Source organism: Loxodonta africana, chromosome 4 (genome assembly GCF_030014295.1).
Source record: "Loxodonta africana isolate mLoxAfr1 chromosome 4, mLoxAfr1.hap2, whole genome shotgun sequence".
NCBI classification, from domain to species: Eukaryota; Metazoa; Chordata; class Mammalia; order Proboscidea; family Elephantidae; genus Loxodonta; species Loxodonta africana.
The window spans coordinates 35,127,424-35,141,833 of NC_087345.1; the positions used below are offsets into that span (position 1 = coordinate 35,127,424).

Genomic DNA, 14,410 nt, shown 5'->3' on the forward strand with positions numbered 1-14,410 from the left:
ATGAGTAAGCCTGGATAACTGGTTCAAGGAATTGGGGTATATGATTCAAATTTAACTTAGTCCCAGCAGCGATTTGCTTCTTGCTTCAACCTTGGTAAGATGACCCCGGATTCTGTGGTTGCTGGGACTTCAGCCTAACTGCAGCAATTCCAAGAATCTCCCAATTAATTGGCATTTATTTTGGCAAATGTTTTGGCTGCCTAAACTAGGAAGCTTGGACCACTGATAACTGGGGATCCAGGATCCATTCTTTGTTCCTTGCATCCTGAGCCTGTTACTTCCCAACCAGCTTTGTCATTTTCTATGCTCTCCCTCTCCCCTAACCCCCATAGAAAACCAAAAGTTTGGCTTATCACCATTTGAGAATGAAGCTGAATATAATACTGAAGCTAATCAACAATAATTATATTTAATTTTTCATTGGCAGCACATCTTCATAGGGGTTTTCTGCATATTATCCATTCCTTTACTTTCAGCACTTTCATCATTTTGTTTTATGTATCTCTATGGTTGCTGTTAGTTGCCATCGAGCTGGCTCTTGACTCATGGCAATCTTATGTATTACAGAACAAAAGGCTGCCAGGTCTATGCCGCCTCCATGACCACTGGTATGTTTGAGTCCATTGCTGCGGCTATTGTGTCAATCCATCTGATGGAGAGTTTCCCTTGTTTTTGCTCAATGTCATCATTCCGAACAAGGCCACGGGCTGACTGCAAAACAGACTATTAATTACTCATACGCAAATTCAAGTTGAAACTGAAGAAAATTAGAACAAGTTCATGAGACTCAAAGTACAACCTTGAGTATATCCCACCTGAATTTAAAGACCATCTCAAGAATAGATTTGATGCATTGAACACTAATGAGAGAAGACCAAAAGAGTTGTGGAAGGACATCATATATGAAGAAAGCAAGAGGTCATTAAAAAGACAGGAAAGAAACAAGACCAAAATGGATGTCAGAAGAGACTGAAATCTGCTCTTGAACATCAAGTAGCTAAAGCCAAAGGGAGAAATGATAATGTAAAGAGTTGAACAGAAGATTACAAAGGGCAGCTCAAGAAGACAAAGTATTATAATGACATGTGCAAAGAGCTGGAGATGGAAAACCAAAAGGGAAGGACATGCTCAGCATTTCTCAAGCTGAAAGAGCTGAAGAAAAAATTCAAGCCTCAAGTTGCAATATTGAAGGATTCTATGGGGAAAATATTAAATGACTCAGGAAGCTTTTTTTCAGGAAGCATCAAACGAAGATGAAAGGAATACACAGAGTCATTATACCAAAAAGAACTGGTCGACATTCAACCATTTCAGGAGGTACCGTATGAGCAGCAACCAATGATACTGAAGGAAGAAGTCCAAGCTGCTCTGAAGGCATTGGCGAAAAAGAAGGCTTCAGGAATTGATGGAATACCAATTGAGATGTTTCAGCAAACAGATGCAGGGCTGGAAGTACTCGCTCATCTATGTCAAGAAACTTGGAAGACAGCTACCTGGCCAACTAACTGGAAGGGATCTATTTATGCCTAGTCCCAAGAAAGGTGATCCAACCAAATACGGAAATTATCAAACAATATCACACGCAAGTAAAATTTTGCTGAAGATCATTCAAAAGCGGTTGCAGCAGTATATCGACAGGGAACTGCCAGATATTCAAGACGGGTTAAGAAGAGGACATGGAACCAGGGATATCCTTGCTGATGTCAGATGGATCCTGGCTGAAAGCAGAGAATACCAGAAAGATATTTACCTGTGTTTTATTGATTATGCAAAAGCATTTGACTGTGTGGATTATAACAAATTATGAATAACATTGTGAAGAATGGGAATTCCAGAACACTTCACTGTGCTCATGAGGTACCTGTACCTAGATCAAGAGGCGGTTGTTTGAATAGAACAAGGGGATACCAAGTGATTTAAAATCAGAAAGGTGGGCATCAGAGTTATATCCTTTCACCATGCCTATTCAATCTGTATGCTAAGCAAATAATCTTAGAAGCTGGACTATACGAAGAAGAACAGGGCATCAGGACTGGAGGAAGACTCATTGACAACCTGCGCTATGCAGCTGACACAACCTCGCTTACTGAAAGTGAAGAGGACTTGAAGCACTTACTGGGGAAGATCAAAGACCACAGCCTTCAGTATGGATTACACCTCAACATAAAGAAAACAAAAATCCTCACAACTGGACCAGTAAGAAACACCATTATAAACAAGGAAAAGATTGAAGTTGTCAAGAATTTCATTTTACTTGGATCCACAATCAACAGCCACGGAAGCAGCAGTCAAGAAATCAAAAGACGTGTCGCGTTGGGCAAATCTGCTGCAAAGGACCTCTTTAAAGTGCTGAAAAGTGAAGATGTCGCCTTGAAGACTAAGGTGCGCCTGACCCAAGCCATGGTGTTTTCAATCACCTCCTATGCAAGTGAAAGTTGGGCAATCAATTAGGAAGACTGAAGAAGAATTGTCACCTTTGAATTATGTTGGAGAAAAATATTGAATATACCATGGACTGCCAAAAGAACAAACATCTGACTTGGAAGAAGTATAACCAGAGTGCTCCTTAGAAGCAAGGTTGGCAAGACTACACCTCACATACTTTGGACACTTTAGTCAGAAAGGATCAGCCCCTGGAGAAGGACATTATGCTTGGTAAAGTAGAAGGTCAGTGAAAAAGAGGAAGACCCTCAATGAGATGGATTGACACAGTGGCTATAACAATGGGCTTAAGCACAACAACGATTATGAGGATAGCACAGGACTGGGCAGTGTTTCATTCTGTTATATATAGGGTCGCTATGAGTTGGAATTGGCTCTATGTCACCTAACAACAACAACTACTTTACCAACCATAATGTCCTTTTCTAGAGATTAGTCTTTCCTGATGACGCAGGCTGAAGTCTTGTCATCCTCACTTTTAAGGAGCATTCTGCTTATATTTCTTCTACAGCTGGTTTTTTCATTCTTATGGCAGTCCATGGTATATTCTTCACCAACATCACAATTTAAATGCATCGATTCTTCTTCTGTCTTCCTTTTTCACTGTCCAGCTTTCACATACATATGAGGCAACCGATAAGACCATGGCTTGGATCAGACACATCATAGGTTCTTGCTGTTGTTAGGTGCCATCGAGTTAGTTCTGACTCATATCGACCTTATGTACAAGAGAACCAAATACTGCCCAGTCCTGAGGCCATTCTCACAACTGTTGCTATGTTTAAGCCTGTTGTTGCAGCCACTGTGTCAATTCATCCTGTTGAGGGTCTTCCTCTTTTTCGCTGACCACTTTACCAAGCATGATGTCCTTCTCCAGGGACTGGTCCCTCCTGATAACATGTACAAAATATGTGAGATGAAGCTCGCCATCCTCGCTTCTAGGGAGCATTAAATGTGGTAAACCACATTTAACTCCATTTTTAAAATCTAGTCTGAGTTTAACCCATTTATATTTACTTTGATTACTCAATGTTTAGATTTTTTTTCTACCATATTATTTAGCATTTTACATTTTTCATGTCTTCTCTTCATCCCTTTTTTCTTCTTGTCTTCCTTTCAATTTATACTTTTGTTTACTTATGGTTGTCCCTCGGTATCCACAGGGGGATTTGTTCCAGGACCCCCACAGATTCCAAAATGCTCAAGTCCCTTATATAAAATGATGTAGTATTTGCATATAACCTATGCATATCCCTCCCACCCCCCATATACTTTAAATCATCTCTAGATTACTTACAATACCAAACACAATGTAAATGCTATATAAATAATTCTTAATGCTTACACGTAACATTTAATGCTTTTTTAGTCTTTGCAAGCACTTTATCTTGAAACAGAGAAACTATTTTTGTCATCTTAGGGCAGCACTATCACTTTTACATATTTCAGCTTCTTTTTGCTTTATTGTATGAATGCTTAATTCATTCTTGTCAATTTTACAGCCCACTTCAGCAAGCAACATGCCGCTTTTCAAAAGATCTAAGATTTTCATTTTCTCGTCCAGAGATAGCACTTTATGCTCCCTCTTAGCCTTTGAGGGATTGCTTTGACCACTTCATTGTTTTCAGGAGCCTTTTTTTTTTTTTTCACAGAAACAAAGAGTGGACATAAATAGTGGACAAACAAGACACAGGCAAACAATGCTCAAACAATGAGTGCCCGAGACAGGCAGGATCTGTGAAATGGCAGAAGGCTACAGTAGGGTACGCCTGCAACATCATTGCACTTGTGTGGATTCAGCACAGTGCTCATCGCGCAGCAAATTCAAGTTTTGCTTTTTGGAACTTTCTTTTTATTTTCCAAATATTTTCCATCAGTGGTTCGTTGAATCTGTGGATGTAGAACCCACAGATACAGAGGGCCTTCACTCTCCTTGACTCCTAGAAGTCAAACATTCTATTTGTAGCATAAAATTTTAATGGTTATTCATAAATTTTTACCATGCATATTTAATTTAAAATTTTCTAAAAATAGCTAAAGCTAATCAGTATCTCTATCCTTCTACAGATCAGGATACTAATCAGTATCTCTATCCTTCTACAGATCAGGATACTAATCAGTATCTCTATCCTTCTACAGATCAGGATACCCATTAAAAATAGTAATTCCCTCTTAATGCTGGCTGCTCTTTTTACCTCTGTATTATTATTATTTGTTCTACAGTGTCTTTCATTTTTATGTTTGCAACAGGAAACTGTGGTCTCCTGTATCAGAAGTCAATAGTTTAGAATTCTCTTTTCTAGACTATTATTATGGTTTACTTTAAAATATGTCTCCTTTGATTTCAGGCACATTGTCACCACCCATTTAGATATAACTAAACCTATATCCCAAGGATCGATGCTCTTCTCCAGCTTGAGATTTACATGCTTGAATTCACTGTATACTTGGTTAATGTACTTGCTCAGATAGAAAATATGAATAGTATACTCTTTGAGGACATGTCTGAAAATATCTGCTTTTTTTTCCCCAACAAATAATCTCGTCAGTGTATAAGATTCTTGGATGCTCTTCCTTTTCTTTAGTCTGTAGACAATGATCTACTTCTAGCTTCTAGTGCAGGAAATAAAAAATCTAGTGCTAATCTGATCCTCTTTTGTTTTTAAGAGACTTGTTCTTTCAATCTGATTACTTGTAAAATCTTCTCTTTACACTTGGAATTTCTCCACAATATATATAGGTATATGTCTTCTTTCATCAATTTAGCGAGCTCTTTCAATAGTTGTTGCATGCCATGGAGTCGATTCTGATTCATAGCAACGCTATAGGACAGAGTAGAACTGCTTCATAGGATTTCCAAGGAGCAGCTGGTGGATTTGAACTGCCGACTTTTGGCTAGTAGCCTGAGCTCTGAGCCACTTCGCCACCAGGGCTCCTATAGAGCAAGGTTCAAATAGTCACCTCAAGAATATTTTCTTCAATTATTTCTTGAATTATTATTTCCTCAATGGTCCTTCTTCTCCTGGAACTCCCACTTATTGGCTATTAGGTCTACTGGATTTCTTGCCCATATCTCTTATCTTTACTATGTTGTATGACATTTCTTTCTCTTGATCTTTCAGAGCACAATTTGCTACTTAACACTGATTATGCTCTTTTTTAGTTTATCTATTGAATGTTTAAACATAGAAATAATATTTCTTCATTCCCAGAAAAGGCTTTTTGGTTGAGTATGACTGCTCTAATTTCTGTAATTTTAGTCTCCTTGGAAATTTCATTACTTTCCTTGAAAGTTCTCTTCCATTTCTTTCATTAATTTTCTCTAACAGGAGCCAACTTTACCAAGAGTTTAGCTTGGCCTTCCACCTCATGTTCTTAAGATGAGTTGGATTTTTTTTTTTCCTTGCTAATGAACCATATGAAGCCCTTGTGGTGCAGTGGTTAAGAGCTCGGCTGCTAACTAAAAGGTCGGCAGTTTGAATTCATCACCCACTCTTTGGAAGCCCTATGGGGTAGCTCTATTCTGTCCTACAGAGTCACTATAAGTCGGAATTAACTCGATGGCAACAGGTTTGGTTTTTTGGTAATGAACCACATAGGCCAGAATGCTGGATTGTTTTAAGAGTGGAAAATCAGCAGATTCTTGTGAGCAAGTAGAAAATGATCTGGCAATATTTTATCCTCTACTGAGTCAGAGAGAAAGTCCTCTGCTCCTAGGTTTCTCACAGTGCATGCAGCAGTCCTTTCTCATTTCCACAGATGAGAAGCATTTAAGCCTACCTGTCTGTGCAGTTCCCCTCTAGGTGTACTGGAGTCTGCAGTTTTGGTCAATATCTTCAGCCTACAAAGCTTGAAACAGCCCTTCTCTGAGGGATCCCAGGCTTGTGATGGATAGTTCACTTCAGAAGTCCATGAAATCATAATTTTTTCCCTGAGCCTCACAACCACAAATTTCTGGCTCTATTATGAGCCTTCTATCACTCCTGAAACCAGGGAAAATGAATTCCTTGAACTCAATATCACTTCTGGAAAGCCAAGTGGAACTATCAGAAATTCACTATCCAGGCTCCACCAGAACGCTGGTCCTAGTTGCTGTGTTATTCTAGGAACAGATGGGAAGGAAAGGTCATGAATGTACACTTGGGCTACCATTTTCCCTCTTAGCATTCTCTCCTCTATGCTCTGCAGCAACTCATGCACTGAATAAGTTAAACTCCTGCACATCCTAGACCTCTTCTCAGAATGCTTCCTCCCAGCTCTGACTGACTGCTTTTTATTTTGTTTATGATGTGTCTTAATAAATGACATTTTTAAATTTTTATGTGGTCAATGTTATTGACCTTTTATTCCATGGCTTATTCACTGCTTTTGTTACTTATACTAGATTCCTGTTTCTGTACTCAGTTGAATCCCATTGGCTGTCTGCCTGTTATTTCACAAGCATGACTCTGTTATACTTTATCTAAATCCCTCCTTTTGTGCTCTTTTTCAAAAATTTGTTACGTATTTTTTATTATGCCAACCTATACTACATAAACTAATCAATTGAAACTTTTATTGGAATTGCATTAAACCAACAAATTAATTTGAAGACTATAGAAAACTTTACAATATTCATTCTACCCATTGAGTAATGTACTACATCTCTCCATTCACTACTATTCTTTTTTTTTTTTAATTTATTAGTAAAGATGTTTGGTCTTCTTATTAGCCTAAGTCCTTCACAATTCCTGATAATTTTAATCCTATGCTCCATAGAAATTGGATCATTTTTCCATTATACTTTCTAATTGATACAGGAAACCTATTGATTTTGCATCTAACCATCCTATAGACTTCTCTTATTAGTTCATAGTTTTCAGTTCATTATCTTGAGCTTAAGTTAAAAAAAATAAGTATTTGCAAATACTGATAATATTATCTCCACTTTCAAAGCCTTTTTGAAACCCTATTATGCAATAATCATCTAAGTTCTAGTTCCAATTTCTGTTTCTTCTCTTAATGCGCTGGCCAGAACTTTCAGAACAATGTTAAATTATAGAAGAAATAGCAGGTGTCCTTGTTGTAAGAGCTGATGTTAACAGAAAATATTCTTCTAATCCTAATTTGCAGGAATGGCTGCTAAATTTCATCACACGACTTTTTATCACTAAAGACTCTTTTGACCAGCAGTGACAATTACATTAATAGATTTTCTAATATATTTGCATCAAGAATACATTTCCACTGCCAAACTTACATGCTAGTATTTTGTTTTGGATCTTTGCTTCTGTATACTGCTACGTAAGATTGATCCATAATTTTCCATCTTTTTACTCTCTTTTTTCTTTTTAATCATATTCTGTTACCAGATTCAGCTTTGTTAAATTAACTAAGAAAGTTTACAGCTTCTTCCAGGCTCAGAAGTACTTCGTGTAAAAGAGAAATTATTTTTTCTTAAAAATATGAAAGAACTACCCTAAAAATTACCTCTGCTATCCAAATTTTATTACTACTTAAATCTATTCTTATAAATTTTCCAGATAATCATCACTTTCAGCTAGATTTTCAAATTCATTAGCATTAAATTGTACATACTATTATCTTATCCTCTTCCAAATTTATGATTATTTTCTCCTTGGATTACTTGTATTTCTTTTTCTTACTATTATGTTGTGTGCCATTGAGTTGATTCCAACTCATAGCGAACCTATAGGACAGAGCAGAACTAGAGCTGCTCCATAGGTTTCTAAGGCTGTAAACCTTTACGGAAGTAGACTGCCACATCTTTCTCTCACTAAGCTACTGGTGGGTTCAAACCCCTGACCTTTTGATAGCAGCCAATCACTTAACTATTGTGCCACCTGGGCTCCTTTTTTCTTATTATAATGGCCATAAATTTACCTAATTTATTCATGTTTTCAAAGAACCAGCTCTAGCAGGAACAACAGGACTACGCTGAAACCACTTTATAATTGATAACTTCGGCTTTTATTTTTGTTTCCTTCTTTCTGCTTTCTTATTTTTTTTTTAATTTCTTATGTACACTCTTAATTTAATTTTGCTTTTCTTGTTTGGTAATAGAAGTTTCTAAAGCTAATAATCTACCTCTAAAAGTTACTTTGGGTACATTTGATATGTAGGGTTTCTCATTACCATTATTTTCAAAAGGGTCTATACTTTCAGTTAGATTTCTTTTTCAATCCTATAATTACTTAAGCCAGGACTTTATTGTGTTATAAAATTTCAGCTTTATTACAGTGCAAGAGAGTGTTGCCTTTGCAAATTTATTCTGGGTAGTTTACTGAGCTTTACTTTGCTGTTTACATGTAATTTTTTTTTTTAAGTTCATGAGTGCTTTAAAGGTGTTTAGACTGTGTCTATTAAATTGATCTTATTAATTATATTATGTACCTCTTCAATGTCCTTTTTTTAAAATCTTTTTTAATGTGGCATATTAAACTCTCTGAATATTATTATGCTTCTGTAAAATCGACTCGACGGCACAGGGTTCTGTAAAATCAGCCTTCTTTTTTCAGCAGTTATTCCCATATATTTTGTTTTTTTGTGATGTAGAACACAAAAGTTCATGAAATATCTTCATTGTGATTTATAAGCATTACTGGTAGAATCACCTACTTTGAACAGGAATAAGGTGGCATACGCGGCGAATACAATTATCCTTTAAATTTTACAGGACAATCGATAGTCCATTTGGAAAAATAACTAAAATTTAATCCAAATCCCCATGCCAAAATAAGTTCCGTATTGATTAAAGCATTAAATTTAAATCATGAAACCATAAAATTGGAAGAAAATACAGATCAATATGCTTATTGCAGTATGAGAAAAAAGTTTATGTTCAAAAACATGGTAGGCATGTGAAAAGAAAAAGGAAATACATATTATTATCAAAGGAGAAATCAAGATATTGAATCTGTATTCCCTGGCTTGGTAGAGGGCATCCTAAAAGGTCTCAGCTTTGAAAACTGAAATTATTACCTTTCTGTTAAATTCAGTTATACTCTACTCAGTTTCCAGCCTTATGTTTTTGTGATTACACCATTATTGAATGCTTTGAATCCACTTACTCTGTTTTCCTCTTTGAGAATATCTATTATTCTTGGGTTAGAACTCCACAGTCAGCCCTCCAAATTTCTCTGCACACTAGAAGTGTCTCTGATTTTCTTGAGTATCAAGTATATTATTTACAGCTCCCAAACATCTGATTTTGGCTATGATTTTTTTTAAAATTAGTGAAACTCTCTAATTCTGACCAATTTCCTTATTGCCATAGCCTGCCTCATTTAACAGAAACAATTTCCTCTTCTATCATTTGAAAATATGAAGCACATATTTTCTAAGCTTTCATTCTAGTAAGTGAAATGCCCATTATAGGAAGAATATTTTCCTATATGTTTTTAGGGGAATGCTTCTCTTCTCTTTTCCTGCTACTTTTTAAAATAGATTTCATGTTACTGATGTTTACTGTTATTAAAATAGGATACATAGATCTCATTTTTGAAAGAAGAACCCAGTTGTCAGAAAAAAAAGCTGGATTTATCCTGGTAGCTCTCATGATAGGCATGAGACACGAGACTACTTCAATGTTCTTTGGAGGCAAAGAGAATCATTCAGTCCTAGAGAAGAAGGATAGCTTTAAGTCTTACTATTTCTATTTGAGGAATGCCCCATTCACATAAATGGAAATCCCAAGGAATGGTCCCTCTTTTGTGGGCTCTGTTTGCTACTGTAGAGGAATTAGAACAACAGGGTAAGTGACCAAAACTGGATTAAAAATCCCATGTGAGAGGGAGCTGATGGCCTGCAGGTGATATTATCCATTCTGATTCTGTAGAAAAGAGGCCTAATCTATTTTCTGTGAGAAATCTGAAGTGCTCTATTATTTCACTTGTATAAAAATTTTTATGTTTGTTTATTTATTTACACAGAAAGACATAAAACTTCACAATTCTTCAAGTGATCGTTTGACTTCCACCCTCCTTATGTATCTTAATGTTTATAAAACTGACAATACTAGTACCTTTTCAAGTAGTCATGGACAGGAGTTGTTATCTCCACTATAATGTGAAATTTTTCATCATTCATGCATTTTAGCATAACTTGTGTAAAGAATTCCAGGAATCGAGGTCTCTGCTTAAATTTCATAACTGTAAAAACAAAGAATTTCAGTTACCAATACAGTTTTGGTGCTGAAAGGTGACTTACTAGTACTAATGGACATTTTGTTCCAACAGGCAAGTTAAATTAACTTGCTTTTTATATTTCTCACTTTTAAAATACATATATAGGTATAAATGTGCTGTAAACTATTGTTTTTCTAAGCTCAAGTATTTCCTTATGGTCAATTTTTCATTTATTTTCCAAATATCTCAATGTTGAGAAAGTTTTCATAACAGTTGCCTCTAAAATATGATTCCCTGGGGGAAAAATGACTGATAAATATTAGAATAGTAGTTATTCTAGTTTTTATTACATTTCACTCTGGATTAAGCAATAATGTTGTTGTTTTCTTCATACCCGTTGCCATCGAGTCAATTCTGACTCACAGCAACCCTATAGGACAGAGTAGAACTGCCCCATAGAGCTGCCAAGGACACCTGGTGGATTTGAACTGCCGGCCTTTTGGTTAGCAGCTGTAGCACTTAAACATTACACAACCAGGGTTTCCATTTTCTTCATAGCTAAACTTGAAGATCACCAAAGCATTTTCAGTCTACTAGTTTTTGTAAGTTTCATTATAACACTGTTTACTACCAAAATAGGCCACCATCAAGATTCTGTCTTCCCAGACATTAAATCAGGTACTCATTCAGGTCTCTTTCATTACTTGGCAATAAGATTCTGCATTATTCTGAATGGGTAAGAACCCAAAATCTTCCACTAGGTGACATTTTTAAGCAGGCAACAACAAAATCCACAGAATTAATGATCTTTAATACTAAGTCAAATGAATAGCAGATGTACATTCAGGTCGCCTACCTTCTTTCACAGAGCCTTTGACTGACCAGTTCAAAACTACAGGGTAGAGAAATATAGGGTCCTCTGCTCCTGTGAGTTCAGTTCCAACATCTAAGTTTAAAAAAAAAAAAAAAAATTTAGTAAGTTGTAGGTTCTGTGTAACATGAATAACCAAAAACAAAAATTCTTTGTTTGGGGGAGGGAGGGGTGGTGATGAAAAATAAGAAAATATTCAAGTATCCATTCTAAATTACGTGCCTTAAAATATCAATTATACTATCATACTTTGGGTGATAAAAAGAATAATCTCAATTATTGTCCTATCATTTTTACCTTAAAAGCTACGAAGTCCACCATCAAATAGGTAGAGAATTTAGAGAGCATGATTCTCTCTTGTTCAACAGCCATCATAATGCAGCAAACCCCAGACCCAAAAACTTACCAATTATATGTAACTCCATTTTAATAAAATCATCTTTGAGAGGCAATGACGTATGGAATGATGAGCAGCACAGCCAGCCAGTGGGGCTGACTGTGCTGCCCTGACAGGTTCTAACCCCGACACTTATTAGTTACCAGGTCTTGGGAAAGTACTCGGTTTCTCTGTGCCTCAGAGTCCTTACCTTTAAAATGGAGATAATAATAATACCTTCCTTATACGGTTGTATATATAATTGGTTGTATATACGGGTTCTATGAATTTTAATATGTAAAAACACCTAAAATAGTGCCTGTCATACAAAAAGCACTATACAAAACCATTATTTTTTATTTTTGTTGTTATTGAATCTACCATTTTGCTAGTAACATTACATTGTGCTTCTTTATAAAATGCCAATTTTTATTAATATTGTCAAAATTAATCATTCAAATCTCTAGAACATCCAGAACACTTTATATTTTAAGGAATGGTATTTTTATATGTAACAAGACAATTACAACTTGCTCAAAATTCAGTTCACTGCTTATGGGAATAATGCACCCAATACCACCAAGTCGATTCCAACTCATAGTGACCCTACAGGGCAGAGTAGAACTGCCTCATAGGGTTTCCAAGAAGCAGCTGTTGGATTTGAACTGCTGACCTCTTGGTTAACAGATGAGCTCTTAACCACTGCAGCACCAAAGCTCCAATGGAAATAAGAGTTTGGGATTCAATTCATAATTCAGCTTGAAGCAGGAATAGAACACATTGAAAGGGAGAGAGAGATACAAGTTAGGGAACCCAAAAGATTAGGACCACCAAGATATGACTGAGCCACACAGCAGGAGAGGTAAGGTAGGGACATGGAATTCCATAATTGTGGCTAATTCCACAAAGACTGTGGGGCCGAGCAGAGCCTCCTACTTGGGAGAAATCTGGGTACTCTCTTATTCTACTAGAAGATCTGAAGCATTTGCTTTTAAAAAACGTGATGATACTTCTTGCCAGAAAGTAAATCAACTTTCTAAGCAGCTTTCCAAACTCCAAACTCCCAATTATTGTTTTATCATATCAGTCCATTTTGAAATTACTACAGCTACTATCTCTAGAGAAAACCCTAATTCAAACCACTTGCACATTGACACCCCTCACTGTCCTTTTATTTCTCAGCTGCATTTTTTGCCTTCAGAGTAGTGGTTCTCAACCAGGGTACAATTCCCCCACCTGGGGCACATGTGCCAATATTTGTCTCCCAGTTATGACACTTGGTTGTCACAACTGGGAGTGGGGGTACTACAGACATTTAGTGGGTAGAGGCCAGGGATGCTGCTCGACATCCTACAATGCCCAGAACAATCCCCCACAATAAAGAATTATCTCGCCCAAAGTGACAACAGTGCCAAGGTTGAGAAACATGCTTTAGACTCAGAAGACTTCGGCTCAAGCCCAAGTCAGCTGTGTAATCCTAAATGAATCACTGAATCTTTATGAGCTACATCTGTAAAAAGTGGCTAACAATTCCTTATTAACAGGGCATTGTTAAGATTAATGACATAAAGCGAAAGTATTGTGTAAAATTTAAAGGGCTTACCGAATGTTAATCTCATCTTAATCCTTTTAACCAAATATTTTCTAGTCTTAAAAAACATAATGCTAAACAGAAGTATACAGAAAACAAAATAACTACATTGCTTTGTCAGTCTGAGTAGGTGTGTCTCCAACAACGCCAGCTGTTCGTTTATTTTTTCAGGCACTACTATCTGCTGTGGCTTCTTAGTCTTTAAACACTTCTTAGAAGAGCCCTAGAAACATTGGTTAAATGTCAATACATACTTCAATAAATTTCAACAACTGTCATATTCAAATGACATTTTTTAATCCATTTTTATACTTTCATACTTGGTAGACAAAATTATGACCAACAGAGCTAAACAATACTAATTAATAATAACAACAGCAATGCATTTGAACTAAATGCCAGAGACAATTCTAAGTGTTTTGGGAGACTTAACAAAATGTTTCTTGCTCTTCTCTCTCCCTTCCTCCCAGTATTTTCCCAGCCCCCTCCAGTATACACTCTCTTCTTAAAGCAGCTAAAGATGTGTCGCTTAAAAAGCTTCAAAAGAAAATTCCCAGCCTGCCCTCAGAAACGTATCCCTTTTTTCTTTTTTTCCTTTCTTTATCCCAGGAGGATATTTTTTACAACTAAGCTAATTGCCTTTGCTACGCTGCCTTTCACTGAAACATAACAGGATCAGTAATTAGTGGATTAAGAATCGGCATGTCTGCGCTCAGGCTTCCCACAATGTTTTCGACAACCGGAAGCCTGAGAAGTAGCTAGTTAACATCTCCTGTTCTCTGAAAAATCTTCCTCTGCCCCTTTGGGTTTAAAGGGAGACCTTCAGTGGCTTTAATGATTTCTGATTCCCGTACATAAGCATTAGCTTCTTTAGTCCCTACAATCTTAGTCAAAAGGACGTGTTACAACTGCCTGCTACGCTAAAGGCCACTATGATGTCAAGGGTCAGGGTCCTGAGTCAGGGCCTGGGTGAAATCAAGGGTCGTCTGATGGACTTTGAGATT

At 36.6% G+C, this 14,410-nt stretch overlaps 1 protein-coding gene across 2 annotated transcripts in view; it reads right to left on the reverse strand.

Annotated features, from left to right (window-relative positions):
* Positions 1 to 14,410, reverse strand: part of CFAP54 (cilia and flagella associated protein 54) — a 462,482-nt gene that overhangs the window by 294,857 nt on the left and 153,215 nt on the right. For both annotated transcript variants that reach the window (XM_064283706.1, XM_064283705.1), the window contains exons 28-30: positions 13,515 to 13,629; positions 11,425 to 11,514; positions 10,466 to 10,592 (exon numbers count right to left, since the gene is read on the reverse strand). In XM_064283706.1, the coding sequence (XP_064139776.1) occupies positions 10,466 to 10,592; positions 11,425 to 11,514; positions 13,515 to 13,629 (332 nt within the window). The remainder of the gene's footprint in view (positions 1 to 10,465; positions 10,593 to 11,424; positions 11,515 to 13,514; positions 13,630 to 14,410) is intronic.